Genomic DNA, 21,357 nt, shown 5'->3' with positions numbered 1-21,357 from the left:
TTCTGTGTCTTAAAACAAAATTCAATCACACTAATGCGGATCATGAGATGGCAACTGAATTTATGGAGCTTATAACGAGAGTTCGGGAAGGATGACAACAGCCGTGTTCAATCAGACTCAGCTGTCAGTAATCAGGTATTACTCCTGACATCATTTCCTCTCCTAAAACACTATAGACACCATACAAGATCCCCTTCTCTCTCTCTCTCACATCTCCTGTATCCCTCCTCCAGCCCGTCTCCTCCTCTGCTGCTGCCCCTCGGTCACTCCTCACTCTGCTGGGGGGTCCCAGCCTCCTCGTCCTCTGGCCAGGAGGTCAGCCCTCAGCCAAGCCGGTTAAACCCCATTTTCACTGAAACACTCCTTCATCCTTTCAGTACACTTCATTCTTGGGTGTTGTTATTCCTAGTGAAGTATGCATATATCACAAAGGCAGATTCTCAGTATCCCCTCATTTGTTGCTACAAGTAATGCATGAATTAGACGTGACGTAGCCAGACGAGAAACAATTCTGAAGTAAGAAGCAGCCCAATTAATGAAAACCTACGGCATTTCCTCAAATTCTAAAACATAGATGCTTTCAGTGCTGTTTAAACTGGCAAAAATCCACAACCGTCTGACTCACACATACAATGACCTCTTTCTTAGAGAGGCCTGCTCTTAAAATTGTTTTGGGCCAAATTACACCACCGTAACAGCCTGCCCACTGTAGGTTTTATTTAGTATTTGTCACATGAGACACTGCCTTACACAATATTTTTACACAATACGAGACATTTACCAGTGCAGCCCTCAGCGCACAAACATCGGATTCCACCTTATTCACTCTGCTTTTCTCTTTCCAATCACAGGCCATACACAAAATACAAAGACCAGCGCCACTTCTTGTATAATTAGAGAAATGTATAGAAAACGGTGTAGCAATCAAGGGCTCAGGGATCTTTCTATACCAAATCACGACTATGTGGAAGATAATACTAATTTCTACATTTACACTGACATTTACAGTAGATAGAGTTAGAGTACAGTAGGTCTCAGCTGGCAGTCAGACTATGGATACACAGTGCTGGCCAGTACAAGTAAAAGCCAGGTTAAAAGGTAAAAGCTTGAGGGAGGACCGAAGACAGTTTACTCTGTCTGTCGGAGCAGGGCGGAGCAGTGGCTCTGTGGCTCAGGATCTGCGCCTGTGGCTGGAATGTTGCCGGTTCATATCCCGCGCTGGCAGAGGAATCCTACTCCGCTGGGCCCCTGAGCAAGGCCCTTCACCCCAACTGCTCCAGGGGTGCTGTATAAATGGCTGACCCTGCGCTCTGACCCCAAGCTTCTCTCCCTGTCTGTGTGTCTCATGGAGAGCAAGCTGGGGTCTGTGAAAAGACAAATTCCTAATGCAAGAAATTGTACTGTATATGGCTAATAAAGTGATCTTATCTTATGTCTGGCAGATTTACTCATTTAACTCCAAAAACATCTTTAACAGTTCAAAAAACCAAATCACATTCAACGGTTCTCAAAAGAGTACATGGCTGTAGTGTTTCTGCTCGTACCTGGAGATTGTTCTGGACTTGTTAAGTGCTTTACTGATAACCAGCGAAGGTGCAGACTGACGCCTTTGGGCCAAAGTCTTCATTTTCTGCACAGAACAGAGGAAGAAAAAAAAATTAAGGACACAAACCTTTGATTTCAATTATATCACATGCATCTATTATATTACATTATCACAGAGGGATATAATATGCAATTATCACATGATTGTGATCAAACCATCCATTTTCTAACCACTTCTTCAGATTCAGGTTACTGGGGAGTCAGAGCCTATCCTGGCAAGTAACGGGCACAAGGCAGGGTACACCCTGGACAGGACACCAGTCCATCTCAGGGCACACACAGACACACACACCCTGGACAGGACACCTGTCCATCGCAGGGCACACACACACCCTGGACAGGACACCAGTCCATCACAGGGCACACACACACCCCCTGGGCACACACACACCATCACAGGGCACACACAGACACCCTGGACAGGACACCAGTCCATCACAGGGCACACACATACACCCTGGACAGGACACCAGTCCATCACAGGGCACACACACACTCCCTGGATGGGACACACACACCCCCTGGACTGGACACCAGTCCATCACAGGGCACACACATACACCCTGGACAGGACACCAGTCCATCACAGGGCACACACACATACACCCTGGACAGGACACCAGTCCATCACAGGGCACACACATATACACCCAGGACAGGACACCAATCCATCACAGGGCACACACATAGTCAGACACACATTCACACCAAGGTCAATTGAAGCCTGCACATCTCTTGACTGTAAGAGGAAACCAGAGCGCCCCAGAGGATAGCCACATGAACACAGGGAGAACATGCAAACACCACACAGATAGCACTCAAGGTCTGGGATTGAACCCAGGGCCTCAGTGCTACGAGGCAGCAATGCTAACCACTGTGCCAGTGTGACTATATATGGCATATAAAATAATAAGTACATATTTACATTATTTAAATTTTAATTAAAAAATAAATAATACAATAACATTTATTTGAACATTTAAAAATGTGCATATTAGAGTTATTTTTTACAAAAACAGGATGTTATTTTTTGTAACACAAATGGTGGTTATTTTCTGTAGGTGTTGGACTCAAAGAAGACACACCGCAAAGCAAAGGTTTGGATTTCAAACACTGCTACTGTACCTTCCTTTGAGATTCAGGCAAGATAATCACAACAGTGAAATGAATAACAAAATAAGAGCATAGCATTTGAGTTTCCAGTTGACTGTTATTTAAAACATTCCCTTGCTCAATATATTACCCCATCTTTTTATATAGCACATTTAATAACCGTTGCAGAAGATTAACTTCAAAGGAAAACATGATCGTGATTATACCAAAATAGGCTTGTCTTGTTTAGAATTTCTCTGGAAAGAAAAACACTCCTTTCCAGCTGCAAAGTTTGAGGCATCTTTATTTTGATGTAAAAAAATAAGCATATAAATTGGACTCATTCAAACTGTGTTCACCAGAGTGATCATACAGTCTCACAGAGTGCAGTGCTGATGACACTGTCTGAGATCGGGGTGCTTCAACTCCAGCTCTGGATAGTCTCAACCACATTTGTATTTTCGGGGCGCCATGGTCAGTGCCATACAGTAAGAATACACTGCTTTTGACTGATTAAACCAATTATAGATTCAATCAACAAGGCTGCATGAAAAGACAAAAGACTCAAATGCTTTCAATCCATGGCCTGTCATGACATTATATAACCATGATGATTAATGACACATATAAATGCCCATTCATTTTTTTTTATTTTAACTTTCTCGTTTCACTGAAAGAATTTAACCAGCATCATAGTGCCAGCCTGTTAAGGCAGGTCCAGGAAAGTGGAATTTTCCAAAGGCAAACACACAACTTGAGCATTAGTCTGAATGGAAAATTTCCAAATTCTCTTTGCTTTCCCACCAAAGCAGTAAATACAAAAATCCCTCAGTCTTTCATTCTCCTTCATTGTCACTACCAAAGTTCTGATCATCGGGAAGATGAAGCCGACTGTCCTGTTGGTTGGGGGGGGGGCTTGATTCGTGACTGATGTGGCTAATCTCCTTTTCTCTCCCTAGTCCTCAAGGAAGAGCTGTCAGCATGCAGACAGACAGACAGATCTCTTCACGCCAGAGCTGGGCAGCAGCCCGGAGAGCACAGGAGATATGAGAGACAGAACGACGGGTGGGATTCAGGATCAAGATCCTGTGCCCTTAACAACGTCACAGGAGAATATGCGTAAACAGAATCATGAAATGCAAACAAATATTCAAAGTAAGAATAGGTACAGAAAACCGAAATTCTCATGGAACCATTGATGCAACTGTGATTTTGCTGATGGAAATTGGAACAGTTTCCTGCTGTTGAACGCTCCTGCTTTCAGTGTTAAATTGCTCCGATGATGAAAAACATGTCAGTTTTTTATCTCAAATGTGCTGGACGAAGGACAGCACCATGGCAGGGCCATTAGGTATCCCTCATTAAGGTGAGGGATACCTTCTGTGTGAAGCTTGCATGTTCTCTGTATGTCCGTGTGGGTTTCAGAACATCAGAGCAGAAGAAAGGTTACAAATGCGGAGAGACCAAGACGTAATCTTGCTTTTGCCCTCTGTGAATCTGGTATTGGCTCCGTGTTGCCACAACAACAACAACAACCAGGAATTAGTTTTTTTTCTGATTCTGGTTGGGTGGGACCTCATGAGGAACATGCAGTTCCTTGCCAAGACAACACTGATAACAGAAAAATCAGAACCACTCCTTCTTCACAGCTCTACTGTTTCCGAGGCTAACGGACAAGCTGGACCCTAGGCTGAGTCCTGAAAGCTCTAAGGTGTGAAGGAGCACATTTCCGCCAGTCAGGTGCAACCCTGATCAGAAGGGTTAGGTAGTCTCACACACACAGAAAGGGTCGTAAAAGATGGCGTTACTGGAGCTGGCCAGGAGAGTGGTCGGAAAGCACCGCCCCAGCTGCTCACCAGCCGTCCAAACCGGGTGAAATCATCGTGTGGGAAACACGTTTCGCTCCTCTTCCGTATTTCGCCATTGGTGTTGACCCCCAGGTAGGCCACACCAGAACGCGGTTTTTGAAACGGTGCGGCGTCGGCCTGACACGTCGAGGCAGCAGGCGGTTACCTGTTTCAAACACGACCAGAGCGCGGCGCTGCTCTCACCTCTGTGCCCCGTACTGAGACGTACAGAGACTGAAGACATCGGGGTCTGTATTCAAAACTACACTCAAACCCAGCGCGTCAGACCTGCTTCGGCAAGATTCGTGAGTGGGGAGACCGAGTTATACCACACTGGGAAAAACACACTTCATAACGTATATAATAGCACATACTTCAGACCGGGTAGATCACACCTTATTTTTTCACTTTTCATAATCAAATTCACCTGTTTTTCTGGTCTGACTATTTTTCACACTAGGAAGCTCAGCTTGTTCGCTTGATTATACAATCAGACCGTGGTGGGGGAAAGGGCTGCGGTCAATATACAACTTGTTACACGGAAAGGCAGAGGATAAACCAATCAAGATAGTAAATAGTTCCAAGAATGCGGAATGGGGTCCTGCTGTACAGCTCTCCTCCTGCAGAGCCCTGCACTGAGCGCCTCTCGCCCTCCTCAGCCCAGAGCCCCACACGGGGCCAGGGGTCTGTCTGCGCTAAGCGCTGACTGAGCGCGGCACCTTCTGACCCTGCCGGGTATGGGTTTAAAATGTCCGAAACGCCTCTGGCCTCGGTTTTTTTTTAACTTCTGTTTTCAAGCACGGATCTCTTCAATGAAAGTGCGGTTGTCTATCCACATAGAACGACAAGCTTCAATATTCTGTACATACTGTAGTTTGAGAGTTCTGCAGTCTTGCGTGTTTTCCTCTTCTACTGCATATAGTTATGAAAAAAAAGTTTTTAAAACAGTCGTATAGAACCGCAGCCAAACCGTTACATTGTAGTATCTCGGACGCTGCAACTTTTACATTTGAACTACTGCATGTCTAGGATGTGCTGTTAGTGTCCTCAGACTGGAGAACACCGCTGACAGTACTTCTCTACTCACCTGTGTGTGAGCGGGTTTAAGGATATGATGAATCTCTTGATGTTGTTGTCGTTTTCTATGTAACGATATTATTTTTACATTTGACATACGCGATCAATGATGCAATCGCCGTTTTTCTAAATGACAGCATGTCTGGTCGATGTACAGTAAATATGGTGTCTAGTGCAGAAATCTTTATGATTCTGAGGTGATCTAAAACATTTTCTGAATTATTATCGGTAGTAGCCGCGGGCAAAAAGGAGCTATAAAAAGGACACTTTGACATCAAGTGAAATCCTGCCATTGTTTCAGACAGGAAAAAAAATCTTTTAAAACGACTGTCTCAGCTGCCGGTCCATCGAGTAAACAATTTTTGTAGAAAGGTGTTTGAGATAAAACACGTGTTATGTGCAGGATTTAAAAAGCAATTTGTTGCATTAAACAAAAAAAGTTAAAATGAAGGCAACAGCGCAGGACTAACCTCGGCTTATTACCAATACATACAGTAGCTACCCGTTCATTCAGGAGAAAATACCGTGGCCAATCTCCAAACGGAGTTAACATGTTAAATACTTCTGAAACATATACCACTTCTGTGAAAAGATATTGTTCTGCACCTCCGCGCACACGAATTATTTCAAACGCGCACTGAAGGAAACTTGCTTAAAACTGCGTCTAAAAAAACCTCATTTTCTATCAAAAGAACAGAGAAATGTGTTCATTCACATTTAAATATTACAAACTGTACCAACACAAGTGGATGTCCCCGAAAACAGCCAGCAGCAAATCAGCTTTAAGGATGAATACAACATAGAAAATGGAATATTTAGTGCGCGACGCTCATTTATTATTTTACTATACTCTTATTTATTTCGTGTTTTTTGTGGTCTAATAACAGCTCAATAAAAAATATGAACTAACACCGTAGTCATAATAATAATAAGTTGACGGAAACATGTTGGAACTGTTCCTGTGAACCATGCAACCACGGCACCAAACCCTCTGTGGATTACCAGCGCCAGGGACATCCCTGTTCAGCGCGTCTTCCGCCGACAGTTCAGAAACGTACCTTTCTGCCCTCGGACGCTGCGCAGATTTTGGATTCCCCGGTGAGAGACGCTGAACGGCTTTGGCCAACGCTGTCCTGCTGAGGCGACATTGTTTCCATCAAGGCTCGGGGGAGCTGGAGCGGTCTCAGCGCGCCCCGGTGCTCACGCCCGTCCCCTTGTCTCCAAAAGCGCAGCGCAGTCCGGCAGAAAGCCGCGGGCACGTCAGGTCCCGGCGTCTCCTCCGTCAGATAACGGCGCTCTGGAGCTTTCGCCGGACATGTGCACACGCCACCTCCTCTGGGCGCGCAGGCTCTCTGCCGTCGAGACACTGAGGAGGCGGCTCAAGCCCTGATAACGTCCACATCCACGGCGAGCTGCGGGACTTGTGGCGCAGCCCGGCTGTCTACCCTGGTTACTGGATAAACCGGGGCGCAGCCGCGTCTCGGCTTTGCCATGGTCACGCAGAGGCTCGCCTCCAGGGGGCGCTCCGCTGGGTCCTAAGCCCGCCTCGGGTTCTGCCTTCAGAGAATACGCGGGCCAAGAGCCCAGGCATGTCCCCGGCCAAAACAAACAGAGCTAATCGTGAGGAATTTCCTTAGGATGACGAGCCGTCCTATAAAGCACACGAAGAACAACAGCCCTGTTTGCGGAGATTATTTTCTCGTTTAAATCAGTCATAGTAGCGAGGTGGCAATATACTTCACATTTCTTGTTTCGATCATATTACCCGTTTGTTGTTGTTGTTGTTTTTTAAAAGTGAAAATAAATATAAATAGTGGCACAGTTAATGCCTAAATGCGTCAAGGAGAAGATATAAATGTAGGGAAAGGTGTGGGTCGGAGTTTGAATTTTAATTCACGCACGTCAGCGGTGGCATTTTATTAGAAACAGGAAGGGCCATATTCAGATAAAATGTATCGTTATTAATGACCTGTAAGATCTGTAGTATAACTGTTAGGTTCTATGCTGCTTAGTGGTCACAGCAAAACTGAACTATTTTCATCAAAGGGATGGGACGGTCACGATCACTCGAGCGTTTCGCCTGAGAGAAAGTGTTGGAAAGCCGCTCTCTACGACCCGGGAGGCGAGGCTGTTTCAGGTAAAAAAAACGGACGAGAAAGCGTGTTTTCAAATTCGACATCGTGACCTTTGTCACATACCAGTCCCAGAACTAACGCTGATTTGCTCTGCTGATCCTTCGCGCACTAAAAACGGATTGCGGATAATTTGTGAAAATGCATTTATGATTATCCATTTTTCAGCCTGCCTGTCCGGGGTCGGGCTCACGATGTGGACATTCGTCTTGTGGTCGCTGTGCACTTGTGAATGGTAAACGGCTCAGCTGCGTTTCGAGGTCTGGGTTACCTGGATGACGTAATCAGCCTCCTCAGAACAGGAGCGTCTCGAAAGGTATAAACGCTCGGTATTCTCGTGTAAACGAAACATTGTCAAAACGGAGGAAAAACATTTCATTGATTGAGTCTTGCCTCAAAACGGGTTAAGAGCTGTTCTCGAAACAGAAACCAAGCATACTATTAAACTGCCTCCTGATGTTTGCATGATATGTACGTTCACATTGCTGCCTTTTTAAAACGATTTGTTTCTTGAAGATCTTACATCTACCGTATACCCGAAACGTTTTAAAAGGACACACAGCAGGATAACACGATAGCATGAATTTGAACCTGCGGTGAGTGGACTACAGCAGTCTCCGTCCTTTCTGACAAAGGCTTAAGGCTTTCTGGCTGAGGCTTTTAGCAGACGAGTCACTCTGGAGCACCAGTGCATTTAACGCCGAGAACAGGGCGCGCTGTTTGACTACCGGACAAGCGGCTGAGCCATGTTGAAGCAGACACCCCGACGTCTCGGAACCAGCTGGAAGAGATCCTCAACGCTCTCCACTCCTATTGAATCTGTCTTAAGTTCTTATGTTCATAGCAAATTGGGTCATCTTCTTTCTTGACAGAAGTTATTTATTGAAAAGAGGACGTGGCTCTGTGTTGAATTGGGTTTAATTTTATGAGTTCTTTTCCACAATAAAATGCAGAATGCTTCTCCATTTGTGCTCCATGTTCTTCCAGGATGTATCCATCCATCTGTTTTCTCATCACCTCATCCACTCCAGGCTCGCAGCGGGCACAAGCCAGGGTACTCCCTGGAAGGGATGCCAGTCCATCACAGGGCGCACACAGAAATGCACACACGCGCACCATGGGCAGTTTTCCCAGAAGATAATTAAACTACCAGTGTGTCTTTGGACTACTGTATATGAGGAAACCGCAGCACTCAGAGGAAACCCATCCAAACACGTTGAGAACATACAAATGCCACACAGACCCAGGTCTGGAATTGAACCTAGGGCCGATTCACAATGCCATCCAATGAAGATTTACTGTATATGTAAGATATTTCATTTTGAAAGGTACTGTTTTGAGGGTGTTCATCATTCCCTTTGTATAGACCTCATTATTTTAATAGCTGTCTTTTGCCTCTTTTCTTCCCTTGCACTGGAGAATAATCATGAGAACATATTTTTTCTCATTCTATCACTTTTCCCAAAATGGGTTCTCCAATCGATTGTAGGGACACAATAACATGCAAATCCAGCTAAAGCATTTAATCATCATCCTGTTACCTCAGTGTTCTTGTTTCTTTTATCAGCCCAGCCCTCTTCTGCTTCACATTTCTTTTGCAGTGCAGTTCTTGAAGTGGGAAAGTGTTTTTTTAATTTATGTTGTGTTCCTCTTTTGCTAATGTAAATGTAACAGGATCCAGGAGAGGGAGAAAGATGTTAACTGCTTTAATAGGAAGATAAGCAGGGTTAGTCTGTCTGCCTTTCACATCTGCTGTAAACTCAGAGATCCCTTCTGCTAATCAGATTAATTGTTCAGTGCCTAAAGGAGTCTCTACAACCTAATTACTGGAGATACTGTGGGTATCTAAGTCAATCTTTAGGCACGCGGGCTACTAAGCTCCAAAGATTGCCTGAAAGAGTCTGAGGTACAGTAGGCTTGTATACAGCAAACATCATACAGCAAGTATTTCAATTACAGGTGATTTGTCATCCTGTATGATATTACACCTGCATTATCACATTTGGTTAAAATGTTTAAAGAGGATGGCATTTTAATATCTTTTCTTCAGCTGCCATGAATCAGACATAAATTTTGAACATTTTCAATCAAATTTCTTATGTCTGATTCAGGGCCAGTTACACATGTCACTCAGGTAATTGTGGGTTTTTGACAGTTCACATGTCCAGCCCTCATAAAAGCGTTATTGCGGTATACCACGGTGAAAACAGAGTAATTGTAGGAAAGCACAGTTAAATCATTGTAAATCTTTTAGAAGAGCAAGGAGTCACTATTGTAACAATTGTAAAAACATGATACAAGCCATGAAACAAAACAACAAAAGAAGTACAGTAGGTGGTAATAATATTTGTGTATATTAATTTAAATTTACACACCACTTCTCCTTTATATAAACCATCCACCACTGAGGTGTGGCCCCCACCTAGGCGACCTGCGGCAGTCTCTGTGCGCCAGCAGCCTCACCGGCACACCTGAGCAGGTGAAGAGGTGGGAGACGACCTCACATCCAGGATGGCATCGAGGGGGATACGTCAGGAGACCAGACTACGAGAATGGAGAGGCTGCTTCACCGTCTGACTGAAGGGAGTTTTAGGTGGGCCGGGTTATGCAGATCCAGAAAGGAATCAGCCAGAACAATGGGATTAACACCCCTACTCTTGCGAGCAGTGCCATGGGATCTTTGACGACCAGGGGGCCAGGAAGTCAGGACCCCTTGTTCAGTGTCTCATTTGAAGGATGTCATGTCCTACAGTGTCCCCGGTCAGGCGGATGAGACGTTGTTTTGGAAACTGTGGTCGAGAAGGAAGAGTGACACCCGTTGGTCTCCCAACAACACCTACAGGATATTCCAGATCAAGCTTCGTTCATCTCCTGGGGGGAAGTCTGTTCTTGAGCTGACTTCTCTTGTTCAAGAGACGCAGAGTCCTCTAGAGGCCTCCCATGCCTGTACTGATCACACCCAGCCTTGCTTAGCTTCTGAGATCTGATGCGAAGGTGGTAACGGGAGCACCTTGTAATGTCATAATACTGTCTCATAACCATGGTCAAACTGTGGCCGCAGTAGACTTGAATAAGAGGCTGAAGGAGTTCCAGTAGGGAGCTGTGTCAGCACGCGTAGGCTGCAAAGGAACAAGTACAGGTTTATTCCCTGCTGGAAAGAGAAGAAAAACACAACGTTTTGGCTGTGTTCCTTCTTCAGGTGTCAACAGCCAAAGAAGTGTTTCTTTTCTCCTCTTTTCAGCATGGAGTAAACCTTTACTTGTTCCTTTAATAAGAGGCTTCCTGCTTTTGGGACTGTGCTTATGGAGTTCCTTGACTGTTGCCCAGATGCTATTTTATTGTGTCCAGATTATGTCATTGGTGGTTCTGTATGTATCTAAAGACAGCCTTAAAGGTCATTTTTTAATGTTACTTTTTTTAATCTTTGGCATCCATCATGTATTAAACTTTTGTACCCATACTGAGTACCGAATAAGAGACCCAAGGTTTGGAGCAGCTCATCTACAGTATACTGAATCTTGTTTCGCATGGTAAGTATTCACACAGTCTTGCACAGTCTTCTCTAGCCTACAGTAATTGAGGATGTAATGACTAAGCTCAAAGAGGAACTTTTTGCAGCCTTCTGCTTCACGCAGGTCGTAATGAAGCAGAAGTTTGTGCTAATTTTTGCTAAGTTTTCAGATTCAAGAAAACTGAAGTAGGCCGTTTTGCTGTATGCCTTTCATGTGCAGAACAACTAACCACATTTCAATAGCAGAAGGGGCATTAAGCAATTTCCTCCCCATCCTGCTGTTAGCTTTTTGTGTGGCTTTACTGCAGGCCTTAAGAAAGACCAAAATCAGGGAAGACGTCTGTCTGCCTAGCAATTCAGCTCTCAAGATAGAACTGCAATGCGGGGTTACATCACTGTGACACGTCTAATGTGTTTTCGTGGCTGGGCTGTCGGAGTGAAGCCAAGTGGAACTTGTCTGAAATAAGAGAGGTTTATTTTTGATTTCAGCTCGAAAGACTCTTTTGACATGCTGAAATATCCGTTTGAGAGGAGAAATGTCTCCTTCCTAGAGGAGAAAAACAGACATCTCGTGACTGCTGTTAGCAGGGAGAGTGAAGTATCCTGGGAAGATGATGTTTTTAGGCATGCGATGAGTGTTCAGGTTTGCAGTCATATACATCCTGTTTGTCATAATTGAAGTCTAGAACTCAATGGGCACATTTATTTCTCCAATAAGCATTTTTGTAACTCCTCCTCTGGCAGGGGTTATACCGAACAGACACCTCCTGCAGTCTGCGATGAGCTACTGGCATTATGGACATTCCTTCATGCAGAATTGCAAAAAATCTTTTAGACACTTTGGTTTCCATTGGTGAACTCCCATCTCGAGTTAGAATCACAACTGTTCAGTTGGATTGAAGTCTGGAGATCACGATGGCCAGTTTAGAAGATTTAGTTTGTGTGCAGTTAGCCATTACTTTGTCAACTTTACAGTGATGATGCAGTCTTCACAGCCTTAACCATGACAATGCCCACTGAACATTATCTAATAATCATAATAATAAATAATCTTTACACTTAGATAACACTTTTCTGGACACTCCACTCAAAGCGCTTCACAGGTCATGGGGATCCCCTCCACCACCACTGTGCAGCCCCACCTGGATGATGCGAATGCAGCCATAGGGAGCCAGTATGCTCACCACACACCAGCTATCAGTGGGGAGGAGAACTGAGTGATGAAGCCAATTTATTCTGGACCTGTTCTGGGTCCAGATGGGTCCAGCCCTGTTCTGTGGGCAACAGTAGGACCAAGTGAACAGTGTAGAGCAGTAAGCTGATCTCTGTATTGTGTAGTGTGAGGCCAGGGGCTGCAGACTGTTCCAACACCTCTGCAATGTCATTGATATAGATATCAATAGACAGTAGTTCAAATAAGAAGGCTCCACAACCAAAATGTTGTTTTTCTTCTCTTTTCAGCATGGAATAAACCTTTACTTGTTCTGATATTGAACAGTGTTGGGCCGAGGTCCAGCCCTGTCCAACCCCATGTCCCTGAGTTATTGCATGCAATGAACTTTACTCACCACATCACTTTGAAAACATTTTTGTAAGATAGATTTTCGTGGCAAATTGAGTCAAATGCTTTTTAATATCAGTAAATCATGCAAACATTATCCCATTATTTCTGGTGGACATGCTTGTTTACAAGTGTGTGAAAGGTGTAATATCATAAGGATCTACGCCTGTGGCTGGAAGGTTGCCAGTTTGTATCCCGCTGCCGGCAGAGGAATCCTACTCCGTTGGGCCCCTGAGCAAGGCCCTTCACCCCAACTGCTCCAGGGGTGCTGTACAAATAGCTGACCCCAAGCATTTCTCTGTGTCTGTGTGTCTCATGGAGAGCAAGCTGGGGTATGTGAAAAGACAAATTCCTAATGCAAGAAATTGTATATGGGCAATAAAGTGATCTTATCAGATCTTATATGCTGCTCTTTGATAAAAAGCCAGTTTAAGTTTTACTCAAGACAAGACACTGCACTCAGCAAGGAAGGCCGGCTTTTGGTCATTCACGCCTGCCTCAGGTAAGTACTCCAGCCCTGGGAGAATGTATCTCCACTGTTATAAGTGGGAGCAATAAGTCCTTGATTCAGTGAAACACCTCACTCTCAAGACCGGCTGGAAGAGCTGGGGCAGGGCTTGCTGCCGTGCAGGACTGCTATGTCTCAGCAACCCATTAATGACATCTTGTTGTTATAATCTGGGACTCTGAACCTGCCAGTTAAAAATGTTTTTCAAGCAGCCGAATAACTTTTTCACCTTTTTGTCCCACCATTTCCTCTGTTTGTTTCTTAAACCGCACTCATCTTTCTTTCCTTTTGTAATCAAGGAGCTTAAGAGAACAAAAATCTCTTGAACACTTGAACACTCTTGAAAACCCGTGAACTCATCCGCTCTGTGTCAAAGCACGGTTGTGGTGTGGGAGGGGGGGCTTTCAATTGTTATTTCATAGTCATTTTCAGCTCAGTACGAACTATACTACATTTAATCAATTCTGCACACAGGCAAAGAAAAATCCTATATGTGAGGTCGTATAGGGACAATGACTCTTCTCTGCTTGTTCCCATGCAGAAGTAATCTTTAGTAACAGATTTGGTTTTGTATCACAATCACAACTACTCTGTGATGCCTGTGGTGTCTGAGGCTACAATGAACAGTTCACCCTCTCCATGACTTTTTTCTTGAACCTGTCTATTGAGGGTGCTCATTTTCTTACGTGTGATTACAGTATGCAATATTCAGTGTCTCCTAATACTCTTGAATTAGCCAGCCACACAAAGCAAACATGGCTAAATGTCTTGTGTGTAACCAGTTGTGCTACACATCATGCTTTAAGAAGTATGGGTCACTGCCCAGCAGTCTTTTCCCGTCGCCCCAGAAAAAGTTCACAACTTTCCTCATACTCTGAGATAAAGGATTTTTGTAAAGTGGCTACACTATACTCTCTACAGGAATCTGAGCACAACCATTCTGCAGGGGAAAATCTTTATAGGCTGAACAACACAGACACCGATCCACCTGAAAAGGATTTGAATTAACTTCAGTTGTAGAACCATAATTAAACAATCGGTTCATTAAAAGGACTTAATTGCACGTTTCCTGTAGCACATCTTTCCCTAACCTAACCTGTTCCACCAGATTTCCACTTACTATCCAGTAAGCTGAACACAGTCAGGTCTTGAAACTGAAGTGCTTTTCTTTTCCTGGTCTCAGAATGTTGATGTTATAAATGTGATGTATCTGAGCTCAGGAAGTATAGCTTGAGGTTTCTGAAAACTCAATGTGGCAAACCAAGCACTGGTTTTCTTTCAGTCAGTAAACTTTGAGCCAGAAATAATGAAACCAGCAGCTTAAATTACTGTACATTTAGCAGCTGGTTATGTACCGTACACATTTTGCTGTTTTTCGGTATAGTTTATGTCTGTATTTACAACAGCACAATGAAGTTCTAAAATGCCAGGTAGATGTTTCAGGATACAATTCTAAAAGGCAGATGGCAGTTATTTTCATAAAACAACATAAGCAATTTGTTTCTTCCACTTTTTTTTCAAAATCAGTGCAGGACACTAAGCCTGTTGGTAAATATGGTCCCAAATATTTGCCTTTTTGTAGAACAGGCTCACACAGTCACTGCATTGAATGTTATGAATCTTGTCATGTAAGCTGAAGTGACAAAAGGTTTTAACAATGGTATAACAGTATAAAGGTTTCACAGCACTTCATCTGCCGTTTGACTTGAATTAAGAGTAGTAACACTGCGATAACAGTAACACTGCAATAACAAGTCTTGCACTTTATACAATTTGTGCAAAAGACAGAAAACAACTGACAGCTTTTATAGAGGTGTTGCTTTGTGACAGTTCTTCCTAACCAATGACCATGTCCACTCTGGATGCACAGTTTACATTATTCAGGTTTTCTCTTTGTCATGATCAGGAGGGCAATAAAGCCCACCTGCAGAGCTCCAGAAAGGTTTAAATTGATACCATGTTGCGGCAGCACCAGCCTGTGCATGTACAGTACGAGTACACCCAAGGCAAAGGCCGCGTCATTAATTAGTTGCAAAACCATCATGATTAGCAGAGCTGTAAGTACGGAGTGTCTGTGACAAAACCATAGCAGTGCCATATCTGTCTTGCATCAGAAAACTTAAAGATGCAAGCGGTACTTTGTAGAACAAACCACATGAGAGAGGCAGTTTATTGGCTAATTCTTATCTTTGTGGGTTGAGAGGGCCTTAAGAAAATGTCATTATTTCATTTTTTTTTTCCAAATTGACATTAGAAAGCAGTTCTTTGGAAAGCCTGCTCACGGATGAATATTAAGGTTGATAGCTGGTAGCAGTGAAGGTTTGCAGGATTTGTCACACTAACTGCTCTTGATACCTACTGAAAGGTGCAGCTGAGCTATATCATGCACAATGTACTGAATCTGGTACAAAAGTGCATTAGAAAAATAGCACCTGATGCACTGCTACAAAACATGAGACCATTTTTAAGTAACATTGATGCACATAGAGATTTATTTGCATTTTTATCTTTTTGCACATTGTTTATGGCCTCTTGTTCTAGTCACTTTATTACAGTAGATCTGTGTTGCCCCTCCAACAGGAGACGGTGAACAATGAGCAGGTCTTAAACCTGTCTTGACATATTATTTTGGATTCACACATCCTATCATGTTTATGAACATTTGCTCAGCATGAATTTATTTCCCATTACAAGCCTGCTCATGGATACTTATTCATTTAAACACGGTGATGCTTTCAAAAGACCTTTCATCAGATTGTTTTTTTTTTCCAGAATAATAAATAAATGTAATTGTGCACTGAGGACGTACTAGGACAAGATACGCAGCAAGGGTAGAATCAAAATAAGAAAGGAAAAGCCACAAACCACTCCTTTAAAGCTAAAACAATTGATCAGCCTGGAGCCCTGATTTAGATACAGTTGCACCATATGGTTATGCCTCAACACTCTGTGGAGTGGACAATAACAGGAACTGATCTGGGGGATGGCTGGCGTAATATTAAAAGCATTTGAAATATGACATATTTCATGCCTAATGTCAATAGCCATGTGAATTAGCTTTAAGCAAAAGGAAGAACCATTTCGCACTAGACACTACACTAAAGCAGTAAAATGTCATTGTCTTAGGGACAAGTTTCACAGAGCTAGCTCATCCACCCACTTTCCAGCTGTCTGATCCAGTGCAGGGCCACAGGGGAGCCGGAGCTTGTCCCAGCAAGCGAAGCAGGGTACACCCTGGACAGTGTATTACAGGGCAGAAAGACACAGACGCACACACGCTCACACCAGGGCCGGTTTCCACAGGAGCCAATGAACCCACCACTGTGACTTTGGACTGTGGGAGGAAACAGGAGCTCATAGAGGGAACCCACATGACCACGGAGAGAACATGCAAACTCCACACAGAGTGCACCCCAAGAATTGAATCCAAGGTCCCAGCATTGCAAGGCAGCAATGCTAACCAGTAGGTCCCTGCGCCGCCCGAAAAATAGCATCTGAAGATCAGGCCATGATAAGAAAACCGCACCCTTTCCTGGGAAGAGCGAGGACAACCTGGAGCCGAACCCATACAAGGATGCAACAGAGTTTTAATCCCAGGAAAAGTGGAAACCAGTCCTTCACAAGGCGCACACACACAGCTTAGAGACGCCTGTTAGCCCAGCCTGTCTTTGAAGCGCGGGAGGAGACCAGGGAACTCGGAGAATACTCAGGATTGCACAGAAAGAGTGTGCAAACGCCACTCATTAGGTACTCAAACCCAGAACCGAACCCAGGACCTAAGAGCTGTGTGGCAGCAGCAGTATGTGTGTTGCCCTACTAGCAGTGTTTTCTTTCTATCAATGTTAATGGTGGGAACTGTCCTGTTCTCCTGTCCCGTTGTGATGGGACTGCTCTCCAGTTCGGCACAACTGGCTAATGAGAGAGGAACAAACCAGCTAGTCCTGGCAGCGGAGGGGCATGGGCCCCATTGGAACAAGCCACCCCTGTCCCAGTGGCTTTTCATCATTGTCTTTTGGTTTTATAATCACAGCAATATAATCACTCCAATCTTATTAAAACCTAAGTCAAATAATACTTGAGAAAGTCATTTCAGCATACACGAAAACATCTGGAAGCAGCACATAATCCAGTGTGGACTGGGCATGATTTCTGATAAAAAAGGTTAATAATTCATGCAATTAAAACTATGTAGGTCTGGAAGCAAAAGGAACAGAAACTACTTGCACAAGAGCAAGCTTATTGACTATTTCAGTTTACTGAGTCAACAGAAACGTGTCATGAATTGGTATGCCTCGCTATTTTTCATCTTAACTCCATAAATATTTCCACTGCTACAGCCCTGGGCTCTTCTCTTTATTAGAACTTCATCTTTGTCTTAGACGGTTGTGCTGAATGTGCCACTTGTGTCATCCTAGAACATTCCAGTAATTATGTCTAATCTGTAAAGTTTCTAATCTAGGAAATCCACAGTGAGAATGGAAGAGGAACAACGCAAATAAACAGTGTGATCTGGTATCCAAAGAACCATTTAAACATTAAAATAAAAAAACAACATTTCCTTCTGAATTAACGAACAGGTACAACCGGTGCAATAGATTCATACTGTACATAAACCAGAAATAAAGATAAAATAGTCACTTCAAATCATTATTATGATCAGTCACTTATCTATTTATAGCAGCATACATTATTAATACATACTACAGCAATATAAAAGGATTTCCACTAAGCCCTTCTCTGGATAAACTTGGTCAAGTTATTAGATACATAGAGCAAATCGTGTAGCAAAAAGTGTCAATATTTCTTCACACGCACAAGAGGAACATAGAGACCGCCAGGCGATTTTAACCAGCCCTAGTCTTCAGAATAACTGGACTGTGGGCTTTGTCCTGTCATTGTCAAACTGATGCATCCAATGGCAGTAGTCTAAGAAGCACGAAATCTGCCAGAAAATTTCAAGCAAGAGCAATCCAGCGGTAATTAGTCTCGTGCGGACTGGGAGACGGAATATCATCTTAAAGTGATTCCAAAGGGGATGCCCAAAGCAGAAGCCTTTCGCCCAGTGTCAGAAATAGTTCTCTGTGGAGACGGCTGTTATGTTCTTACAGACAGGGCAATGGCAGGGGAGGTGTGCTCAGACAGTGTGGGGTCTGAGTCCTGGCTTCACTAGTGAGAGCAGTCTGCCCTTCGCTGGGCCCCAGAGAGGTGAAGGATGACGAAAGAGAAATGTGGAGTAAAGTAAAGCCCAGGACCAGGCCTAAATCACTTCTTTCTCATTCAACAATTCTTTATGTCAATTATCTTTTATTGTAACCAAAGTTCTTAGAAACCCCAGGCCGTCTCCAGCGGCCGGTGGCTGGGGTCACGTGCTACACTTCGTGCGATCAGCTGCGTGTTGTAACACCCGGCCTGCTTGTGCTCTCATTGGAATTACTGCCCATCCGCGCCCACCTGGGCACCGCCAGCACACACCGCCCGCCCCGGCCCGCCCCGGCCCGCCCCGGCCCGCTCTGCCCCGCTCTGGGGGAGCGTGTTTGTGTTTTTGCTCGACTGGGTGACAGGTATGGCGCTGGTGCAGCCAGCAGGGTCTACTCTTTCCTCCAAGAAGCTGTCGCAGTAATTGGTGCAAGCCTGAGAAGGAGGGCAGTGAGTACTGGCAAGAATCACAATGGGCTGCATTAGCTACTGCCAGAGGCTCTCAAGCTGTTTCCTAATCACTACTGTGTTAGCATCGCCACTTATTTCGCTGTTTAATGACACTTGACATCGTGATACACTGGGACACCCCTCTATCTGGGGCTGCTGTCAGGTGAGAAATCCATCAAGATGGGATGAAGGCTAATTAGCCCTTAACTCTTGGAACTAGCTGACTCTGCAGGAATGAATCACCCTACTGAGTTCTTTAAATCTGGAGTTTAAAAAAGTTCAAGTTGCATTTTTCAGCATTTCAAGATGCAGACTGAGTATTAAAAACAAAACTGTTCATTAAAATTTTGCTTTCATTTTTTTATGTTCCTCAAATATAACGAATGCAAACGCAAGATATGATCTAATAAGATAAGCTTATAGTATAGATAAGTGTCGTGCAGTGAGCTACCACAAGCAGATAATCATAATGAGAAAATGCACCATTTATTAACAGCTAACTCTGCTGCCGAGAGCTGCAGGAGAGTCCTCGGGCTATTGAGCTTGTCCAAGGTCAAGCATTCAGAGTCAATGAGTGATGCACTCCTGCACTCTCAGAGCCAGTGTCAGAAAATTGCAGGTCTTTTAAAAAGGACTGGGGTTGTACACACTGAAGAAATACCAATTCATACCAGTGTGCATGAAAATATACAAATCCCTCTTATCAAGACACTGTCACTGTAGAGAGCACAGAAAATGCAGAGTATTAAAACCAGTAAATCCACAAACAATAATCAGGTGTGTTCAAACTATTAACCCGGCATTAGAAGAAATGTAAGATATTTAATTTTTAGAGACAAAAGAGCTTCAGTTACAGATTGTAGACATAATTCAGCAGAGTTAAAAATTCATCTTTAAAATCAAATTTTGTTTCACAGCAAAAAAAGCTATCAGAAAAGCCAACTAAAAATAGTCAGAAATGGAAAGAAGCTATTTCAATCAAGTAAGATACCCACCACTCCTTTCAATTTTGCAAGCAATTGAACTCATATAGATTATACAGCAGGGAAGTCCATTTATCTTGAGGCTAGCTGTTAAAGGGTCTGTAAAGGATATGATTTTCACACTATAAGCCGGATATATATCCAAAAGTATTTTCTCTAGTCATAAGTCATTCCTACAAAAGTAAATTAAACCTTAGCCCACTTTGCATCCAGAGATTTATAGTGGGAATACTTCCAATGTATCCTGTGTAGGGCATGAGTTTATTAATCTTCTTTTCCTCTGCTTCCCACAAAGGAACGTACTGTATATAGCAGCACTGTGATCTAGAAGAAAAGAAAAGTTTGGAATGTGCACGCTGGCTACTCACGCCGGTCCTGTAGAACTCTCCGCAGCTTCCAGTACGGGACATGTGCACGGGACCCGCTGCAGCGCCTGGGCTGTCCTCTGGGCGCTCCATGCTCCTCCGTGGCGCGCCCGGCAGCTCTCTCACCGGTGTCTGCGCGGCGCAGGGCACAGCTGATACAGTGAGTCAAGTGGAAGTGACAAGTCAGACGACTCTGCACGGGGTGGAGTTCTGGCGGTCTGGAAGCAAAACAGGTTTTGAGTCCTTCAGCTTGCAGTGTTAGTTCGTTCGTTCGTTTCATTGACTATAGCCAGCTCTTTGTTACTCCTTTGCCTGGAGATCACTTTGTAAGGAGACAGGAATTCTCTTGCAGTTCTCTTGCAGTGAACGCTGAAAAAAGTGCTTTCTTTTCGTTGCAGGACACATCGCATGAGGAGTTCGGTTCGATAGGGCACTCGGTGTATTTCTTTGGGACTACCGATGACCTGAAAATCCACTTGATCAGCACCATTGCCTCAGGTTTTCATTCTGAGCTTTGAGAGGCTGGACTGAATCCGACTAGAGAAGGGGCTGTTTCTGCTTGCTCCGGCTCTCTGTGAGCCTGTCTTTGCTGCTCTACTCCCTTTTCTGACTGTATCCATTCCAGTGGCACGTTATCCCTCTCAGCAGACTGACATCTGTCTTTCATAAAGATGGTCCAGCAGAAGAGGGATCTGATGTCATGCTCTGTTGAGAACCCTTCTGCTGATGTTCACTGTGCCATGTAGAGTTAGGGAACTAAAGTATAAATCTGCTTATTTCTTACTTTGGAATTCAATTTTACCCCTTGCTAACAGGTATATGCTGTATATTTCATACTGTCAGGTACTTAACAATTGCTTGGGTAGCTGTGCTTTCAGTATGTCTACTAGTTACTGCCTTTGAAGCCTTTTCCAGTTTTCGACAGTCATACAGTACGTGTAATCTGTGGTTTCATGGTTTCATGAGAAACTAAGAACAGAGGCAGCAGATTTGTTTAGATCAATCAGTTTATCAGACCAAACGCTTTTAC

At 43.9% G+C, this 21,357-nt stretch overlaps 1 protein-coding gene across 2 annotated transcripts in view; it reads right to left on the bottom strand.

The window, feature by feature from the left end:
* The window catches only part of arhgap20 (Rho GTPase activating protein 20), a 42,752-nt gene extending 22,272 nt beyond the window's left edge, over positions 1-20,480 (bottom strand). The window contains exons 1-2 of one of the 2 annotated variants that reach the window (XM_088914636.1): positions 20,331-20,480; positions 1,545-1,630 (exon numbers count right to left, since the gene is read on the bottom strand). In XM_088914636.1, coding sequence (XP_088770762.1) covers positions 1,545-1,630; positions 20,331-20,420 — 176 coding nt within the window. In that variant the 5' untranslated portion in view covers positions 20,421-20,480. Of the gene's footprint in view, positions 1-1,544; positions 1,631-6,679; positions 7,082-20,330 lie in introns of those variants that run through there. The other variant, XM_088914635.1, reaches the window with a different exon arrangement.
* Positions 20,481-21,357: the final 877 nt, after the last annotated feature.

This window comes from Atractosteus spatula, chromosome 4 (genome assembly GCF_055471065.1).
Source record: "Atractosteus spatula isolate fAtrSpa1 chromosome 4, fAtrSpa1.hap1, whole genome shotgun sequence".
Taxonomy (NCBI): Eukaryota; Metazoa; Chordata; class Actinopteri; order Semionotiformes; family Lepisosteidae; genus Atractosteus; species Atractosteus spatula.
The sequence above is the reverse complement of the archived record's forward strand: the minus strand, read 5'-3'. Positions and strand labels throughout refer to the sequence as shown.